Genomic DNA, 19,234 nt, shown 5'->3' with positions numbered 1-19,234 from the left:
ACAGACGTCCTCAGGAGGCCGGGGACCAAATGGAAGCATCCTAGATGGCGCAGAGGATGATAAGAGAGCTCTGAGGCACAAACAAACCCGAGGACAGGTTTCTGAGGGAAAGAGCTCAAACATAAAATTATGTAAGTAACAGGGATTAAGAAAATAAGGAAAAAATTAAAAAATAGAAACAGCGAACTTAAAACACGTAGAAAGAAAATCTAAAAACAAAAGGCACTAAGGAAGGATGAGAAATAATTAAAAATAAAGACGGCAAAGGAGATAAATGTAGACAGAAAATCTTAAAAGCATCCATGATTAAAGAAGCAAGGAAACAAATTACAAAATAACAATGGCAAACTAAATCAGAGACGTAGAAGGAAAAATTAAAAAGCAACAGCCCTAAGGAAAGACAATAAATAATTTTAAAATGACAGCAAAGGGAACAAAAGTAGGCATAGTAAGAACAGTTAAAGAGTGCTAGCCGATAGGGTAAATAAAGAGAAATATTACAAATTAGGGATGGCGAAAAAAAACAGATGTAGAAAGAAAATTTTAAATACAACGGTAGTAAGTAAAGACAAGAAATAATTAAAAGAAAAGATAAGCAATAAAGACAATAAACAGGATAAAAGTAAGAAATTTAAGAAGTGATGGGGATTGGCGAAACAAAAGGAAATAATTAGGAAATACGGACATCAAAATACAATGGAGATGTGGAAAGAAAATTTTAAAAAGCCTCTGCATTAATGAATTAGGAAAAAAAATTAAAAATACACACAGCGAATGAGATAAAAGTGGACAGAAAGAACCTTTTAAAAGCGAGAGTGGTTATGGAAAGAAAGGAAAAAAAACCAAACATAGGGACAGCGAACAAAATAAAAATGTTTACAGGCAATGAAGTACAAGACCGATGCAGAAGAAACAAAAATCGGTATTGGCAGCTTCATAAAAGTAGGCAGAGAATTTTTAAAGTGAGGTGGTAAGAGAAAGACAAGAAAAATAAAAAGGTGAGGATGGCAAACTGGATAAAAGTTGATAGAAAGAAAATTTAAAAAACAAACAGATTAAGAAAAGAGGGAGAAAAAAATAGGGTCAGCAAACTGAATAAATAAAGACAATGAAACAAAATTTTAAAAGTAACATAGCAGAGGACAAGCAAGAAGAATTAAAAAACATAGATGGGGATCTGGGTAAATGGAGACACAGAAAGAAAATTTGGAAAGCAACAGGGTACTGGTCATACAGGTAGGTAGGAAGTTAAATAGCAGGAGATGGAGTCAGACCGACAGCTACAGGCAGAGGACAATGGAAGAGGGATGCGGGGTGGAGCAGAGGGAGTCACTGGAAATAGAGACGGGTCGCTGGGTAGAGGGAGACCTACAAATGCAATTTTCACAAGCAATAGCAAAGAAGGCAGTGTGGGAGGAGTGAAATAATAGCGGATGGGGAGCTGGGAAGGCAGAGGCACAGAAAGGAAACGGAGAAGGGGACGGAGTACAGGGTGGCATTGGCAGAAGAGCAAAAACTTTTGAGGAGCCAGAGCCTGGGTCAGGCAAGGACGCAGGCAGAGATCGGGAGAAGCGTGGCAGGGAAGGGCCTGGACACACATGAGAGGGCAGGTGACTCACCGCAGCTCCTGGCACGTGTGGGAGACCTTCACTGCCCAGAGGCTTCTCTCTCTGCCCCTTCCTCCTTTGTGGTGCGGGCGGCCTGACCCTTCCCTGCCTAGGAGCAGGTGGTGGGTGCCTCGATGCTCTTCTCCCACAAGGCATCCCAGAGGCACGGTGGCTCACACGCGCAGCCGACGGAGGCAGCGAACTCCCGGTGCTCTGTGCTGGTGGTGCCCTCGGTCAGGGATGGCTGGGAGGGATCCTTCCTCGCTGCGGGGACCGTCCCTTCCTGGCTGGAGGTACCCGCCTGTGGAACCCCCTTTATTTCATTCCTCAGCCAGCTCCAGCAGGCAGCCATGCCCAGTCACCCCCCTCCCCAGCTAGAAACCCTCAGCACAGCAGGCCCATCCCCACCTGCAGCCTTTTTAAGCCCTTGGCCCAGCCCATGCTCACCTCATGGGTCCCCCCTGGGCTGCCTCAGCCCCAGCTGGAGCCCACTGGAAACAGGGGCCATTGCCAAAGCCCCACAGCACATCACCCCCTCCCCTCAGCCTCTCCCAGACAGCCAGCTCTGCACCCTGGGGGCAGCAAATGCATCCAGGGGGACAGAGGGGGCAGGAAGTGTTTCTTCCTTCATGCGCCAAAGAAATCCCGGCAGCAACTTGGCTACGAGGCTCAGTGCCCAAAGGCGACAGGACAGCAGGAGAAAAGGGAAGGAAAAAGCAGGAGGAAGAACAGAGGAACATAGGGAAGGGGTGTGGGGCAGGAAGGCAGGGAAGGGGATGCCGCCAAGAAGAGCAGAGAGAGGAGAGGGGAGAGACTGTGCAAAAATGCCCAGGGACAGAGAGATGGAAGGATAAATAAGAGAGACTGGGAGCAGGAGAGAGAGGCGGAAGGGACCAGCAGGACAAGAAAACAGAGACGAGACAAAAGAACGGGGGGAAAGTAACATCATGAAGAAATAAAAAATAGAAACAGGGACCCCGACAGAAGTACACGTTGAAAGAAAACTTTGAAAAACAACAGGGTACAAGATACATTAGCAAAAAATAACAGGGAGCTGTAGAAAAAAAATGAAAAAAGTGACAGGGTGCAGGACAGAGAGGGAAGAATGGGGAATTATAGACAGGGAAATGGTTAGAAGGAGATGTAGACACAAAATTTCGAAAGGCACAGGATACAGGAACCATACCCAAGACTTAAAAGATAGGTACGCAGGACTGCACAGAAAGAGATGGAGGAAGACAATTATGAAAAGCGACAGGGTACAAGAACACGGGAAAGAAATTAAAATTTATTTTGGGGAGACAGATAGAGGGAAAGGTAGCAAGAATAATTTAAAACTAACTGGGATCAAGAAACATAAGCAAGAATTAGAAAGAAAGAGATGGAAAGTAAGAAATTAAGTTTCAAAAGAGATCGGGTACAAGAAACATAGTCAAGCATGAAAAAACAAGGACAGGGAGCGTAGTAGAAGTAATCTGTGGTAGATTGACCTTGGCTGGCCCCTGGGTACCTACCCAGCCACTCTGTCGCTGCCCTTCCTCAACGAGACAAGGGGAGAAATTAAAATCAAAAAGCTTGTAGGTTGAGACAAGGACAAAGAGATCGCTCATAGTCACAAGAGCAACAGACTCAATTTGGGGAAATTCATTTAATTGATTGTCAATCAAATAATGAGAAATAAAAATGAATTTAAAAAACACCTTCCCACTACCCCTCTTTTTTTCTGGGATCATCTTCACTCACGACTTGTCTACATCGTACCCCCAGACAACGCAGGGTGACAGGGAGTCAGGGCTGTGGTCGGTTCGTCTCGCATTGTCTCTGCCGCTCCCTCCTCCTCGCCCTCTTTTTCTGCTCCAACAGCGGGGCCTCCAGGGCTTGCAGGGACTCTCTGCTCCGCTCCCGGCCAGTGTTGCTGACCACAGTGGTGTTTGACCAGCGGCAGGTCCCTCTCTGAGCTGGCTGTGCCCAACGTGGGGGGAGCTTCTGGTGTCTTCTCACAGAACCCACCCCTGCAGCCCCTGCCCCTGCCAAGACCTTGTCACGTAAACCCAATACAACAGCCATCTGCTCCAGGGCAGAGAAGCGGGGGCGGCAGGGAACAGGCAAAGGGAGCCACAGGGGAAAGAAGACAGCGATGGGCTACAGACCAGACAGGAGAAAGCGAGAGGGAGCCAGACAGAGAGAGAACCATGAAGACAAAAATTGGCTATGGGACAGATCTTTTAATACGGTAACATCATTTATATAATATAGCAGAGAGAGGTTTTTATTTTGAACTCCTTTTTATATACATAAACTCATATTTTTCAATATGTATAAAAATGAGAAATTGTTCTTTATTTCAATGCCTCATACCCATATATACAGGTTTTATGATTTTTTTAAACACACATTCCCCCCATGGATTTTCAGGCATTTTTGGGCTGTGAACTGCCTCTTTTAGGGGGAACCCAGTGTGACACTACACACCCCCCTAAAAAGGTCTTCTTTTGACTTAGAAAGACCATCTGGAGTACAATTACAGCCTGACATTAAAAAAAAAAAAAAATACACAAACATTACACCCCACACAAAGCAGCCTTAATGTCTTCGAGATGCAGTCTGCTTCACTACTGCTGAACAGCCCCTCCCACACAGCTCTGCTCATCCCAAAACCACCCCATTAATTAAAGAGCTGCCCACACCACTTGCTGACGGCTACTTGATGGGAGTTGACTCTACCACCTTTGCCTCAACAGTCTCGTTAGATCAACGTATTAACCACAAACTCTTTTGCTGTTCCACCTACCCCTGACTCTACGTGACCGGGCAGAGCAGCTCCGAGCCAAACACACACAAGCACAGCCCAACACTACACAGAACACTACAAACAATGCCCCTCACCAATGAGAGAAAACTCTCAGCAAGAAGGATGACACCCAGACATAAGTGATCGTCAGGCAAGAAGACCTGCGGGACCACGACAGCAACATCAGAAGGCTCTAGGGAAACCCTAGGAAATGAGTACAACGTAATGGCCCGGGAAAACGAGTGACTCTCAAACGGAGAAGATGTACGTGCAGGAAGCCTGGCTTCCAGACCTAAGAACTTAAGGATGCAGGGAAGAAGTCCCAATCACTGAAAATGGATGGCTAGAGAACAGAGCTGCTCCTGCAGCCAGGAACAATGCTGCAAACGAGGACCGTCCAGAAACTTCTGAGATGCAGGACCCAGCCACACTTTAAGCTTATGATGCAAGAAAAGCAGCACCCGACTGGGGCAATGCCAATGAGTACAGGCATTCAAGGCTCTAGGGATGGTGCCTGAAGTACAGACCGTGCTCCTCAAGTCTAAAGAGGACATTGAGACCCAAGGAAGGTTTAAGACACAGAAAACACACCACACAAACAACACAACAGACACAGGCTGGAACCGCCCTGCCCGGCTCATGCTAGCATCGTGCTGAAGACTAACCCGCTCCCTTTACCTGCCCAAAGGGGACTGCTCCAGCCCTCTGCCCTTCTCTAAGATGCCTTCCTGCAACTCCCAAACTTCTCCCCTCCTGCCAAGCCCTCCCCAGCTCTGGCTGCTCAACTTAGCTTTCAGAGGGCTGGAGGTCTTAAATCCCTTGTCGGCAAAAAAAACCCCAGCACCTCAACCATCTGGGATATTCCTGTAGTCACCGGGTTCCTCTTCTTCATCTGCAATTAAAGAAAACAAAACAGTGCCAGCAAGAAGTTTCAGAGAGGTCAGCACCAACCTCTTCCACAACTTCCACTTCCTCAAAAGCACAATGGGATTCCACTCGCCTGCTCCTTCCAGAATCAGATGCTGTTGCCATCATTGCTTGAGATACCAAGAAACAAAACGACTGTTGCACGTGTGAGAAGTCACCAGCCCCAAGCTCCTCCTCGCTACTGCCTCGGCTCACCTCTAACGCTCGTCCGCTTCCAAAGATGGCTCACAGGGCACCTGCAAAACCAGAAGGTAAATACTTAACCAAGTTGCCATATAATACTTCACCATTAGTCACCAATATGGCCCACAACCACCTCACCTTCTCAGCCTGCTCATCAGCATGCGGCTTAACCCCTCTGAGCCTGTGTCCTGCACCTGAAAAAAAAAAAAGCCAACCAAAAGGCATAGGCTGAGATACTGCCCAAAACCTCAGCCTGCCCACAGCCATTCCTGTCTCCTGCTCCTTTACCCTGGCCTCTCGCCCACCTGCCCTCTATGGTTTCGGGATGCCGCTTTGAGGCTTACAGACCACCTGGAAAACAGACCCAAAGGACACTTAAAACTTCACCCACCATACAACATCTGAGAAAGAATTGCTGCTTCAGCCCACTAGTCATTGCTCGCCTTGCCCGAGTCACATCCGGTGCCAATATCCTGCTTTACTCATCACTTCACACCTTCAAAATTAAAAAAAAAAAACAAAAACAAAACCACCCCACCACCAAGCCGTCATATAGTTGCATAGCCACCGGTCACATCTTCCCTCCAGCACCATGCACTGACCCACCTTCTTACGGGGCCCCACTTGCCGCGTCTGTCACTCTTTGGTACGCATCTTGTCCCTCCACAGCTGAAAAAATTAGTAAACAAGTCGCCCAGAGGCTGATGAGTAGCTGGACAATTCCAGGGGTTTTGCTTCCATTTAGGAATACCATCTAGGCTCCAACTACAGCCTGCCATTAAAAAAAATGGGACCCAACCTTAATCCCCACACATATGAGCCTTCACACCTTCAAGCTGCTTCACGACCACCAAACAGGGCCTCCCAGAAGGCTCCAATCATCTCCACAAAACACTATGGAAATGACCATCCCTGCTGATGGCTGCTTGATCCCAGATGACCGTAACACCTTTGCCTCAACAGTCTTGGCAGATCAACATATTACCCATAGACTCTTATTGCTGTTCCCCCTACCCCTGACTCTACACCCCCAGGCAGGGCAGCTCCACACCAAACACACCCACGTGCAGCCCAACACCACACAGCACTAGAGACAACGTGATTCCAAGATGAGAGAAAACTCTCCACAAGAAGAATGACTTTCAGACAAGAGATGCTGTTGGGCAAGAAGACCGACAGGGCCGCAGTGCTGACGTGAGCAGGTTCTATGGCCAAGCCATAAAAGAGTCAAATGTAATGGCCCATTCCAAGAAGTTCCTGTCAAAACAGAGATGACATATGTGCAGGAAGCCTGGCTTCAAGACCTGAGAACGTAAGGATGCAGGGAAGAAATCCCCGTGCGTAAAAGTAGGTGGCTAGAGCTGCTAGAGCTCAGAGAACAGAGCTGCTCGTGCAGCTGTGAACGACACTGCAGAAGAGAACCGTCCAGAAGCGTCTGAGAGGCAAGTCCGATTGGCGCTTTAAAATTGTTATGCAAGAAAAGAAGTGCCCATTGGGCACTCCGCAAATTAGCACAGGCATTCGAGATCCTATGGGGCTGCCCGAGGCACATGCCATGCCCCTTGAGTGCAGAGAGCAACAAGGACATGAAAACCTAAGGAAAGTCCAAGACACAGAAGACAGAGCACACAAACTACACAAGGCCGAAGACACAGGCCAGAACTGCCCTGCCCAGCACACACTAGCTTTGTGCCGAAGAGGAACCCGCTCCCATTACCTACTCAGAGGAGACTGCTCCCACATAGCCCTCTGCTCTACCCCAGCTTTAAATCTCTTCCCTGAAACCATCAACCTTGGCCCCCCTCCAGCGCCTGTCCCTCTACTTAGCTTTCAGACGGCCAGGGCTCTGAATTCATCCTTGACAAAAAAAACACCACAAACTGCTAACTGATGTGTTCCTGAAGTCACCAGGTTCCTATTCATCTGCAAAACACAAAGAAACCACAGCTCCAGCAGCAACTGCCATGAGGGTAGATGACAACCTCTTCCACAACACCCTCATCCTCAGAGGTGCCACAGCAATCCTCTCACCCGCTTCGTGCTGATTCGAGAGTCAGAGGCTGCAGCAACAATTATTTACGGCACCTAAGATACCAACAAACACAAAATTACCATTGCATTTCTGTGAAATCACCAGTCCCGTGCTCCTCCTCCATACTGTCCAGCTCACCTCAAATGCAAGAGACTAGAGCAGACCAGACCCTGTCGACACCCAAATCCAAAGGCAAAACCGATACGACAAAGGCTGATGAACCCGCCTCCCTCTCCTAGCCAACCCCCAGCACCAAAGCTTGAGAAACTCCTTCCCTTCTCCGCAACTGTCAGGGGAGGACCCCTACTTCTTCCTGACAGTTCCTATCGTGTATTTGCGAACCTGAACCCCCTGCGTCAGCTGCTCCTCAGGACTCTTCTGAGCCGTGCCCTGCGTTCCGCAGGCACCTCCCACCTTCTCTCTTTCTACAGACTCTGGGCTCTGCATCAGACCCACAAAATAAGTAATGTCCTGATACAATCTACGGGGGGCCTGCTGCCAGCTGCAAAAACTCTAGGGACACCATGGCACTCTGCAGGAGATGGGGAAAGGTGATGAGCCATGCCATACCCTGAACGACGCTACGCCTTACATCCCTGCTGCTCTTTTGAGAAATGATAAAGTGCCATATGCAGATGCATACAAAATGCTCACCCAAACCCTTACAAGATATTTTCTCATCATCAACCCAATTAAGAGAAACAATAGCAGCAACTCACACAGCATACTGCAAAACCGATGAAAAAAACCCACAGTTGCCTCTTCAATACAGCCAGGAATTATAGGAAAATGCAGCGCTCCTAAAATAAATAAAAGCATACTATTAAACCATCTGGGCACCCCTAAACACTCATCACAAAGTTACTGACCTGAAAAAAAGGAAACAAAAGAGCAGCATACCGGTCAACTTTCTACTATACAGGTGGCTGGAGGTTTACTGGTCCTGAAGGTCTCAGCTCAGCCTTCTTAGCTCTGCCGCCCTAAATGCCCAAACACGCCTGCCCAAACAGCTGCGCCTGCCCCAAAGCTGCAACAAACTGAAGAACCAGCAGAGCACCGACCCCCCAGGGGCCCAGCAGCAGAACCAGAGCCTACGCGAGCCTGGGGCTCATGTACCCCGGGCCCTGCCCACTGCCCTTCCCACAATCCCCTGGGAAAGGGGCGGGGCCACCCCTCCCCGACACCTCCCCCGCCTTCGCCAAGAAGGCACGAAGGCAGCCACAGGAGCAGCAGGCCCTTTCTCCTGCTTTAAGTTCCCAGCAGGCGAGGCGCCACTCCTGCTTATTTCCACTTGGGACTCATCTCTGGTGATTTTCTTACCGCTGTTGTTTGATTTCTGTCCAGTTGTTGCTGTGGAGAAGAGAGTTCTGCAGGGGTGGCTTTATTTTTGCAATCTGAGGGGGCCCCTGGAGGACTAAAGTGCCACAGAGAGAAGCGCTGGAGGACTGAGGGGGCACTTCCCGGGTCCTGGAGGATGGCGGGGCCATGTAGGTGTACAGCCAGAAAACTGCTCGGCACAGACGGGGGCGCGGTAACGAGTAAGAGTCGAAACTGGAGCACCGGTGGCCGCTCTAGAGGCCGGGCGGGCGGCACTGACCGTGCCCCAGGTGGCACAGAGCTCACCGGACTCCCGGCAACAGAAAGCACCGCACATGCGCAGAACGGCTGTAAGGAGAAAGTGCCGCGCATCCGCAGTACAGCTCTATGGCACTGGGGGGCGCCATGCGCAGTACGGCTTTACTGCAGAAGGCGCCGTGCGTGCACCATACGCCTCTACGGCAGAAGGCGCCACGCATGCGCTGTACGTCTGTACGGCACTGGGGGGCGGCATGACCCGTACAGCTGTACGGCAAAAGGGGGCGCCATGAGCCGTACGGCTGTACGGAAAAGACGTCGCGCATGCGCAATACGGCTGTACGGCACTGGGGGGCGCCATGAGCCGTACGTCTGCGCGGCATAGAGGGCGCCATGAGCCGTACGGCTGTACGGAAAAGAGGCCGCGCATGCGCAGTATGGCTGTACGGCACTGGGGGGCGCCATGACCCGTACGGCAGTGCGGCACAGAGGGCGCCATGAGCCGTACGGCTGTACGGAAAAGAGGCCGCGCATGCGCAGTACGGCTGTACGGCACTGGGGGGCGCCATGAGCCGTACGGCTGTACGGAAAAGACGCCGCGCATGCGCAATACGGGTGTACGGCACTGGGGGGCGCCATGAGCCGTACGGCTGTGCGGCACAGAGGGCGCCATGAGCCGTACGGCTGTACGGAAAAGACGTCGTGCATGCGCAATACGGCTGTACGGCACTGGGGGGCGCCATGAGCCGTACGGCTGCGCGGCATAGAGGGCGCCATGAGCCGTACGGCTGTACGGAAAAGACGCCGCGCATGCGCAGTATGGCTGTACGGCACTGGGGGGCGCCATGAGCCGTACGGTTGTGCGCCACAGAGGGCGCCATGAGCCGTACGGCTGTACGGAAAAGACGCCGCGCATGCGCAGTACGGCTGTACGGCACTGGGGGGCACCATGAGCCGTACGGCTGTACGGAAAAGAGGCCGCGCATGCGCAATACGGCTGTACGGCACTGGGGGCGCCATGAGCCGTACGGCTGTACGGAAAAGACGCCGCGCATGCGCAATACCGGTGTACGGCACTGGGGGGCGCCATGAGCCGTACGGCTGCACGGCACAGAGGGCGCCATGAGCCGTACGGCTGTACGGAAAAGAGGCCGCGCATGCGCAGTACGGCTGTACGGCACTGGGGGGCGCCATGAGCCGTACGGCTGTGCGGAAAAGAGGCCGCGCATGCGCAGTACGGCTGTACGGCACGGGGGACGCCATGAGCCGTACGGCTGTACGGAAAAGAGGCCGCGCATGCGCAATACGGGTGTACGGCACTGGGGGGCGCCATGAGCCGTACGTCTGCGCGGCATAGAGGGCGCCATGAGCCGTACGGCTGTACGGAAAAGACACCGCGCATGCGCAAAGCTCTTTGGCAGCCGCTCGCGTGGCCCCACACCCCGTGGGGCTGCGGGCTTTGCGGCGGCCGTCAGCTTCGGCGCCACCAGCGCCCACGTGGCGTCGCCGCGCCAGCCTGTGAAGCATTTTCCGGTAGGGCCGCGGCTCTGGCCACAGCTCCCACGCCCGAAGAGCCCCCCCAGCCCCTCTCAAGACCCCCTCCACCCCCCCGAGCCTCGTCAGGACCCCCGTCTCCGTCCCGTCCCCCCCAGTCCCCTTCATCACCCCTCGGGCCCCCCCCCCTTCCAAGACCCGTCTCACCCGCGCCCCCCTCATCACCCTTCGGGAACCCTCAGCATTCCCCGCCTTGCCCAAGGGCCCGCCCGCCGGGTCCCGCTTTCAGCCCGGGCCGCCCCGCTCCGATTTCGAGTTGGCCGCCATTTTACCCCGCTCCCCTCCGCTTCCGGGGCACCCCGCCCACGCCGCGCGCGCATTGGCCGTTGCTCCAACTGCCCGCCCCTTCTTCTTGGGCAGCCGCACTCCATTGGTCCCTGGCTGCCGTCAATCCCCGCCGCGCCCCACCTCGGCGAGGTGATCCGACCAATCGGGAACGCGATACCCACGCTGGATTGGCCCACCCGCCCGGGAGCGGTTGCCATGGTGAAGACTGCTGCCGCCTCGCGGCCACGCTCCGTTACTGCAGGCGGGCCGGGCCTCGCATGCGCAGCACAGCGGGCGTCACTGCGCTCCCCAGAAGCCGGTACCGCAGCTCGGGGCGGGCGGGGCCGAGGAGGGCCCTATTTTCCCCAGATTGGGTGTGTTTTTTTTCCTTTTCCATATTATTCAAATTTGGGGGGTGGGTGGGGGGGTGTGTGTGTATGAGAACGGGGGTCTTTGCCAAGAGCTGGGGCCAAGGGGCGGGGGCGGGACTGTGGAGGCGTGGCCAGGGAGGGGGCGTGGCCAAGAAGCCCGGAGGCGTGGTCACAGATGGCCAGGGGGCGTGGTCACAGATGGTCGGGGGCGTGGTCAGGGAGAGGAGGCGTGGCCATAGACTCATAGAATTGCTGAGGCTGGAAGGGACCTTTAAGATCATCGAGTCCCACCTTTAGCCTACCCTGACAAGAGCCACTTCTAAACCGTGTCCCTCAGTGCCCCATCTACCCTTTTTTTAAACACCTCCAGGGATGGTGAATCCACCACCTCCCTGGGCAGCCTATTCCAATGTTTAATAACCCTTTCAGTGAAAAAATGTCTCCTAATATCTAATCTAAACCTCCCCTGACGTAACTTGAACCCGTTTCCCCTCGTCCTATCACTTGTCACCAGGGAGAAGAGGTCAGCCCCCCTCTCTCTACAGCCTCCTTTCAGGGAGTTGTAGAGGGTGATAAGGTCTCCCCTCAGCCTCCTCTTCTCCAGGCTAAACAACCCCAGCTCCCTCAGTCGTTCTTCATAAGGTTTGTCCTCCAGGCCCCTCACCAGCTTTGTAGCCCTTCTCTGGACACGCTCCAACACCTCAATGTCCCTCCTGTAGCGAGGGGCCCAAAACTGAACGCAGTACTCGAGGTGGGGCCTCACCAGTGCCGAGTACAGGGGGATGATCACTTCCCTAGTCCGGCTCACCACACTATTCCTGATACAGGCTAGGATGCTGTTGGCCTTCTTGGCCACCTGGGCACACTGCTGGCTCATATTCAGCCGGCTGTCAACCAACACTCCCAAGTCCTTTTCTGTCGAGCTGCTTTCAAGCCATTCTGCCCCAATCCTGTAGCGCTGCATGGGGTTGTTGTGTCCCAAGTGCAGGACCCGGCATTTGGCCTTGTTGAACCTCATACCATTGGTCTCAGCCCATCGGTCCAGCCTGTCCAGATCCCTCTGCAGAGCCAACCTACCCTCAAGCAGATCAACACGCCCGCCCAGCTTAGTGTCATCTGCGAACTTACTGGGGGTGCATTCGATCCCTTCATCCAGATCATTGATAAAGATATTAAAGAGAACCGGCCCCAGCACCGAGCCCTGGGGGACACCACTTGTGACCGGACACCAACTGGATTTAACTCCATTTACCACCACTCTCTGGGCACGGCCATCCAGCCAGTTTTTTACCCAGCAAAGAGTACACCTGTCCAGGCCATGAGCAGCCAGTTTCTCCAGGAGAATGCTGTGGGAAACAGTGTCAAAAGCTTTGCAAAAATCCAAGTAGATAACATCCACAGCTTTTCCCTCATCCACTAAGTGGGTCACCTTATCATAGAAGGATATTAGGTTTGATAGGCATGACCTGCCCTTCACAAACCCATGCTGACTGGGCCTGATCACCCTGTTCTCCTGCATGTGCCGTGTAATGGCACTGAGGAGGATCTGTTCCAAGACCTTCCCAGGCACCGAGGTCAGACTGACTGGCCTGTAGTTCCCCGGATCCTCCTTCCGGCCCTTCTTGTGGATGGGTGTCACATTTGCCAACCTCCAGTCAGCTGGGACCTCCCCGGTTGTCCAGGACTGCTCATAAATGATACCAAGTGGCCTGGCGAGCACCTCCGCCAGCTCTTTCAATACCCTTGGGTGGATCCCATCCGGCCCCATAGATTTGTGCACCTCCAGGTGCTGAAGCAGGTCCCTCACCATTTCCCTTTGGATTACAGGGGCTTCATTCTGCTCCCCATCCCTGTCTTCTAGTTCAGGGGTCTGGGTGCTCAGGGAACAACTGGTCCTACTGCTGAAGACTGAGGCAAAGACTTCATTAAGTACCTCAGCCTTTTCCTCATCCTTGGTCACTATGTTGCCGGCCCCATCTACTAGAGGACAGAGATAATCCTTAGTCCTCTTCCTATTGCTAATATATTTATAGAAGCTTTTTTTGTTGTCCTTGACAACAGAAGCCAGGTTTAGCTCCAGCTGGGCTTTGGCCCTCCTGATTTTTTCCCTACATAGCTTAACTACCTCTTTGTAGTCGTCTTGAGTGGCCTGCCCTTCCTTCCAGAGGCCATAGATCCTCTTTTTTTCCCTAAGTTGCAACACTAGCTCCCTGTTTAGCCAGGCCGGCCTTTTTCCCCGACGGCTTGTCTTCTGGCACATGGGGACAGCCTGCTCCTGCGCCTTTAAGACTTCCTTCTTGAAAATCATCCAGGCTGCCTGGGCTCCTTTGCCCTGGAGGACTGCCTCCCAGGGGACTTTGTCAACCAGGCTCCTGAAAAGCCCAAAGTCCGCCCTCCGGAAGTCCAAGGTAGCAGTTCTGCTGACCCCTCTCCTTGCTTCTCGCAGAATCGAAAACTCTATCATTTCATGGTCACTGTTCCCAAGACAGCCTCCAACCGTCACATCCCCCACAAGACCTTCCCTGCTTACAAACCACAGATCCAGCAGGGCACCTTCCCTAGTTGTCTCTCTCACCAGCTGTGTCAGGAAGTTATCCCCAGCACATTCCAGGAACCTTCTAGACTCTTCCCTCCCTGCTGTATTGTATTCCCAGCAGATGTCCGGCAAATTGAAGTCCCCCACGAGGACAAGAGCTCGCGATCTTGAGACTTCTCCCAGCCGTTTATAGAATATTTCATCTGCCTCCTCATCCCGATTGGGCGGTCTATAACAGACTCCTACTACGATATCCGCCTTGTTAGCCCTGCCCCTGATTCTTACCCAGAAACACTCAGTCTCATTATCACCATCATTTAGTTCAAAGCATTCATAACACTCCTTAACATACAGGGCCACCCCCCCGCCTCTCCTTGCTTGCCTATCCTTCCTGAAGAGCCTATAGGCATCCATGGCAGCACTACAGCTACGTGAGTCACCCCACCATGTTTCTGTGATGGCGACTACGTCATAATTATCCTGCTGCACAATGGCCTCCAGCTCCTCCTGTTTGTAGCCCATGCTACGTGCATTAGTGTATAAGCACTTCAGCTGGGCTAACGGTCCTTTATCCTTTTTACTGGCGGGAGCCGAAATTCTGCCACCCCCAGACTTGTTCCTAAGGAGCCTGGTTACGCCCCCTGTCTTTTCCAAGTCTGGTGCCAGCATGCCACCTTCAGGCTTTTTGCTAGCAAGCTTGGATCTATCCCCATGCCCCCATAGGTGCCCGGGGGCGTGGCCAGGGAGGGCCAGGAAACCTCGAGCATTGCTCCGGCAGCGAAGGCACCAGGAGGGAAAAGTGTGGCGTGTTCTCACGGTCTCTGGGAGCCCCCTGCATCACCCCACGAGCCTCGAGGTCCCAGGCTTTCCTGGAGCCATCGTCCTCAAACCCACCTTTTTTCACTGGGGTGAACTGTGGTGCACCAGACCCAGGGTAGGGATGGAGGGGACTTGGGGGGGGGAGGGGCTCCCCAGTCTCACAGCCAGGATGGAGAGGGGGATTTTGGGGTGCTCAGTCTGTTATGGGGGGGGGGGGAGCCTGGGGGGGGGGGGCCCAGCCCCATAGCAGGGAGGGAGGGGGGGACTTGGGGTGCCCAATCTGGGGTGGGGATGCATGGGAACTGGGGTGCACCAGACCCATGGTAGGGACAGAGGGGACCTGGGGGGGCTCCCCAGTCTCACAGCCAGGATGGAGAGGGGGACTTGGGCACGCCCAGGCTGTGCTGGGGATGGAGGGAGCCTGGAGGGGCCCCAGACCCATAGCCGGGATGGAGAGGAGAAGGGAGAAGATTTTATATATATATCTATCTATATATCTAGCTCTCTCCTCAGCAGGAGCAGGCTGAGACCAGCCACGGTGTGACAGCGATGGCTGGCCTGACAGCCCCTGTGTCTTTGCCTTCCCCCTCAGGGAAGGGGGAACTTGATCAGCTGCGACCTGGGGGTGTGGTGGGGGGCCCAGGGGGACACGTGGGGGCTGATATACTGCGCCCTGCAATGCCTGGAGCTGGCGCTGATGGGGGGGTTCCCAGGGCCAGGGAGCCCCCAGCCTCAAAAGGAGGGGATGGGTGCGTAAGGGGGCCCTTGGGACAACAGCCCACAGCCAGCCCTGGCCCCCGCCGAGCTGGGGCAGAGCCCCCCCTCCACCTTTTTCAATAAAGGAGCGATTTTAAGAACACACCGCAGGAGCTGGGAGTCCTGTGTGTCCCCCGCCCCGGAGGACACCCACAGCGGGGCGGGGGAAAACACTTTATTGGAAGGTGACAATCTCCAGCCCCGGGGCTGTGGGCAGAAGTGGCCCAGCACCCTTGGGGAGGTGGCTGAAGGGAACTAGGGGTCCCCATCGCCAAACTGGGGGCTGTAGGGACCCCCCCCACCCCTGTGGGGGGCCAGTGGGTGGGACCGGGCAGAGCAGCCCCCAGCCCTTGTCACTGCTGGGCCAGTTTGGCCGCCTCCGCCTTGATGAGGGCGATCAGGTCCTGGTTGATGAGGAACACGAAGCGGAGGCTGGCGATCTGGGGCGGGGGGAGGTGCAGAGAGTGAGCAGGGTGGGACCCCCAGCCCCCCTCCCAGGGACCCCCCCTCCCACGCCAGGACCCACCTCCACCACCGAGTTGTTGTTCAGCTTCCACTTGTTGCCGCCGAGCACGGGGCGCCCGTCAATGTAGATGGGGCGCCGGCCCTCGTTAGCGATGAAGAAATCCCCGTTATTCTTCAGCTTGATGACACCTGGAGAGGTGAAACAGGGTGAGAGGAGTGGTAAATGCAGTCCCCCCGCCTCTTCCAGAGCCCCCCCCCCCGCCCCGCCCCAAGACCTGACCCAGCCCCGATTCCCAGCCCTACCCTGCTTGCGGGAGATCTTCCAGGCCGGTCCCTCCAGCGCCAGGTCCACGTCGATCTGGTTGTCCTTCGTGGCTCTACCCAGTGTGATCTGGGGAGGGCAGAAAAGCATCAGGGGGCTGCGGGGAGGCTGGGGGGGGGGCTCTGCTGGGGCACGGGGGGGCTCCACAATATCTGTACTCACCTCCCGGGAGCGCATGAGGTACCGCACCATGCGGCCCCGCAGCACGGCCAGCGTCTGGCTGTCGAAGTCTGGGGAGCTCATGCCTGGAGGAAGGCAGGGTGAGAGGGGTTGGAGGGACGGACAGGGGTCTGGGGGGGGCGGACAGACAGCTGAGGGGACAGACAGGTGGCCCCCCCCGGTCCCCAGCTCTCACCTGTGATGCTGTCGACCAGCACCTGCCACTTGTGCAGCTCCTGCTCCAGCTGCCGGATCTCCCGCTTCTGGCGCCGGTCAGCCACGGTCAGCTCTGGGAGAAGGGGAGAAGGGAGCTGGGGAGGGTGGGGGGCACCTGCCCCCTCCCAGGGGGGCCCTGGGTCTCTCCCCACCCATTCAGGCTGCCCAGATGGGAGCAGGCCGGACTCACCGTGCTCCAGCACCTCGTCCCGCACATCCCTGCGGAGGAGAAAAGGCAGGATGAGACAGTGCCACCCCACGTCCCCCCAGCGCGGCCTCTGTCCCCACCCCAGTCCCCCAGAACCCTCACTTCAGCTTGCTGTCGTCAAGCATGTCCTCAGCATCCGAAAAGTTCAGCACTTGGTCCCCCTTGGGCAGCGGCTGCACTGGAAGGAGCAGGAGGGGAGGGAGTGAGGGAGCTGAGGGCTGCAGGGGACAGGGGACACAAGGGACAGGGGACCCTCCAGAGCCTCACCGGTCTGGTCGTCCAGCAGGTAGTACTGCTTCATGAGCTGCCAGTGGAGCTGCAGGGCCTTGGCCGTGCGGGAAGGGTAGAAGACATCAGGGTGCTTGTGGAGCAGTTCCTGGAAGGTGTCGAGCGTGGGCTGGCTGGTCTGCAGGGGGACAGGAGGGACACGTGTCACCAAGGACCCCTGAGACACCAAACTGGAGCCCCCCCACCCTGTTCCGCTCCCGGCCAGCTCTTACCGATCCCACCTTGGTCAGCAGCTGCTCCTCGGCTTTGCTGAAGAGCACTTTGCTCTGGATGGCGGCGATGGCCTCGGGGTGCAGCTGCCGCATGGCCTGGCAGGCCAGCCTTGGGGGGACACACACACAGAGTGTGAGGGCCCCTGTGTCCCCCCCCAGGGATGGCTCTGCCCCTGCGCGCCTGCCCCGCACTCACTTGGAGATGATGGGGTCGTAGAGGAGCGCATACCACCGCTCCTGGATCTCCCGCAGGTTGAAGCGGCAGCTGAACTTCACACCCAAGTGCACGGAGGTCAAGTCGTTGGTCTGGAAAAAGCCCCCGGCTGAGGGGACAGTCCCCGGGGACCAGCCCCAAACCACAGCGGTGCCACACACCCCCCTCTGAGGCTCCCTAGGGGACAGGCAGCCCCTCGGGGTCGTTACCTGCAGCACGGCATTGATGAGCAGGAGGTCATCGGCGGGTTTCCAGCGGCCCAGGTCCTTCGTCACCTGCAGGGACTGTTTGCTCTTCTTCATCCGCTTGGCGAGGCCAGGGGTCGGGACCGGGCTGGGCGCGATGGGGGTGGACACGGACTTGGAGACCTGGGTGGGCAGAGACAGAGGTCTGGGGTCTCACTGGGCTCCCCAGGCCCCCCGGCTGGCCCCTGGATGCCCCCGCCAGCCCTTCACCTTCTTCTTCTCGCTGGAGGAGGGCTCGCTGCCTGAGCAGCGCCCAGGCTCGACCCCACCGGTGCCCTTGGCCCGGCTGGAGGATTTGGCGAGGCTGCTCTCTACCAGCTCATCGTCAAACTTCTTCCGCTTGATGAACCTGGAAGAAACAAGACAGCTCCGAGCCCCGGTGCCTGCAGGCTGCCCTCTCCCGCAGGCAGGGGACAGGCAGGGGGGCAGGCCCGTGTCCCCCTCCCGCCCTAGCGTACCGCGAGGAGCTGCGGCGCTTGGGGATGGCGCCCAAGGCCTGGGCCGAGCCCCGCTTCTGCCCCGCCAGAGACTCCTCGTCCTCGGAGCGGCTCGTCGCGCCCGACGCCATCAGTCCAGAGAGCAGCACGTCTGCGGGGGAGAGAAAATGAGAACTCACCCCGTGGGGCAGCCGGGCCCCCCATTGCAGGTGGGGAGGCAGATTTCCAGGGGGCTCATGAGGGACTCCGACCCTGGGGGGCGCGGGGAGGGGGACGGGACACAGAGCAGGAACGTAGAGACAGCCGGGACAAGCAGAACACGGGGCGGGGGGGAACGAAGGGAGCGTGGAGATGGGGGGGACGACACGGGGGAGGTGGGTGACAGCGAGGGACACGGGGACAGGCAGCGGGAGAGACGGGGATGGGGCGGGGGGGGGAGACGGGGACATGAGGGGCCCGGGGAGTGGATGGGGGACACGGCGGGGAGGGGGCGCAGGGCCCTGTCGGGGCCCGCGGACAAATCCCCCCGGCCCCAGGAGGACCCAGGCCCGCCCCGCTCCCCCGCCCGGACCGAGAGGACCCAGGGCCGCCCCCATTCTCCTCCAGAGCAGCTCCGGTGCCGCCACCGCGGCCTCACCATCCCCGGGAGCGGAGGCTCCGGCCGCTCCGCCGCGGCGTCCGCCCGACCGCCTCCATGGACGACGGCGCCGCTTCCGCGTACCCACCGGAAGACGATTTGACGTCATCATCAGGCGCACTGAAGCGCAGGAGGGTGCAGCCATTTTAAAGGCTCCGCGCAGCCTCGACGGCGCGGCGCCATCTTGGCTCAGGGCGCCGCCATCTTGACTGAGGGCAGGGCCGCGCCCCTTCTTTTCCTAGGCCGCTGTTTCCGGTGGGTCGGGGGTGGCCGGGCCCAGCCCACGGGGTAGGACGGGGATGAACCCCGTTATCCCGGCAGACAGGGCTCGTCCCGGCGCCGGCCCCGGCAGCGCGGATACCCGCCTCCCGCCGGAACGCCCACACCCATCATGGCGGCACCCCTGCCACACC

The 19,234-nt window shown here is 56.3% G+C and overlaps 1 protein-coding gene and 2 long non-coding RNA genes across 3 annotated transcripts; all 3 read right to left on the bottom strand.

Annotated features, from left to right (window-relative positions):
* Positions 1-3,926: 3,926 nt before the first annotated feature.
* On the bottom strand, positions 3,927-6,206 carry LOC141734009 (uncharacterized). Its single transcript, XR_012584431.1, has 5 exons — positions 6,115-6,206; positions 5,900-6,004; positions 5,647-5,702; positions 5,399-5,561; positions 3,927-5,290 (listed from the first exon to the last, which is right to left on the bottom strand). It is a non-coding gene; the product is annotated as an uncharacterized LOC141734009 (long non-coding RNA).
* A 1,098-nt stretch (positions 6,207-7,304) lies between these two features.
* LOC141734011 (uncharacterized) lies at positions 7,305-8,991 on the bottom strand. The gene is made up of 4 exons (XR_012584433.1): positions 8,861-8,991; positions 8,260-8,340; positions 7,540-7,593; positions 7,305-7,431 (listed from the first exon to the last, which is right to left on the bottom strand). It is a non-coding gene; the product is annotated as an uncharacterized LOC141734011 (long non-coding RNA).
* A 6,548-nt stretch (positions 8,992-15,539) lies between these two features.
* Positions 15,540-18,947, bottom strand: MCRS1 (microspherule protein 1). The gene is made up of 14 exons (XM_074565152.1): positions 18,822-18,947; positions 18,206-18,335; positions 17,958-18,096; positions 17,712-17,870; positions 17,485-17,594; positions 17,289-17,397; positions 17,056-17,194; positions 16,891-16,966; positions 16,771-16,799; positions 16,561-16,653; positions 16,368-16,450; positions 16,187-16,274; positions 15,945-16,072; positions 15,540-15,858 (listed from the first exon to the last, which is right to left on the bottom strand). The coding sequence occupies exons 1-14, from the start codon at positions 18,931-18,933 to the stop codon at positions 15,772-15,774; spliced, it is 1,482 nt and encodes a 493-aa protein (XP_074421253.1). The 5' UTR covers positions 18,934-18,947; the 3' UTR covers positions 15,540-15,771.
* Positions 18,948-19,234: the final 287 nt, after the last annotated feature.

The sequence above is a fragment of the Larus michahellis genome, chromosome 22, assembly GCF_964199755.1.
Source record: "Larus michahellis chromosome 22, bLarMic1.1, whole genome shotgun sequence".
Lineage (NCBI taxonomy): Eukaryota > Metazoa > Chordata > Aves > Charadriiformes > Laridae > Larus > Larus michahellis.
This window is presented reverse-complemented; position numbering and strand designations above follow the sequence as displayed.

Bases quoted from the DNA above. Each gene is read 5' to 3' on its own strand.
- MCRS1 (XM_074565152.1), bottom strand. From the start codon at position 18,933: ATGATGACGTCAAATCGTCTTCCGGTGGGTACGCGGAAGCGGCGCCGT. The intron at 16,073-16,186 runs GTAGGGCTGGGA...TCACCTCTCCAG, and splicing joins GAAGATCTCCCGCAAGCAGG to GTGTCATCAAGCTGAAGAAT. The intron at 15,859-15,944 runs GTGGGTCCTGGC...CCCCCGCCCCAG, and splicing joins ACAACAACTCGGTGGTGGAG to ATCGCCAGCCTCCGCTTCGT.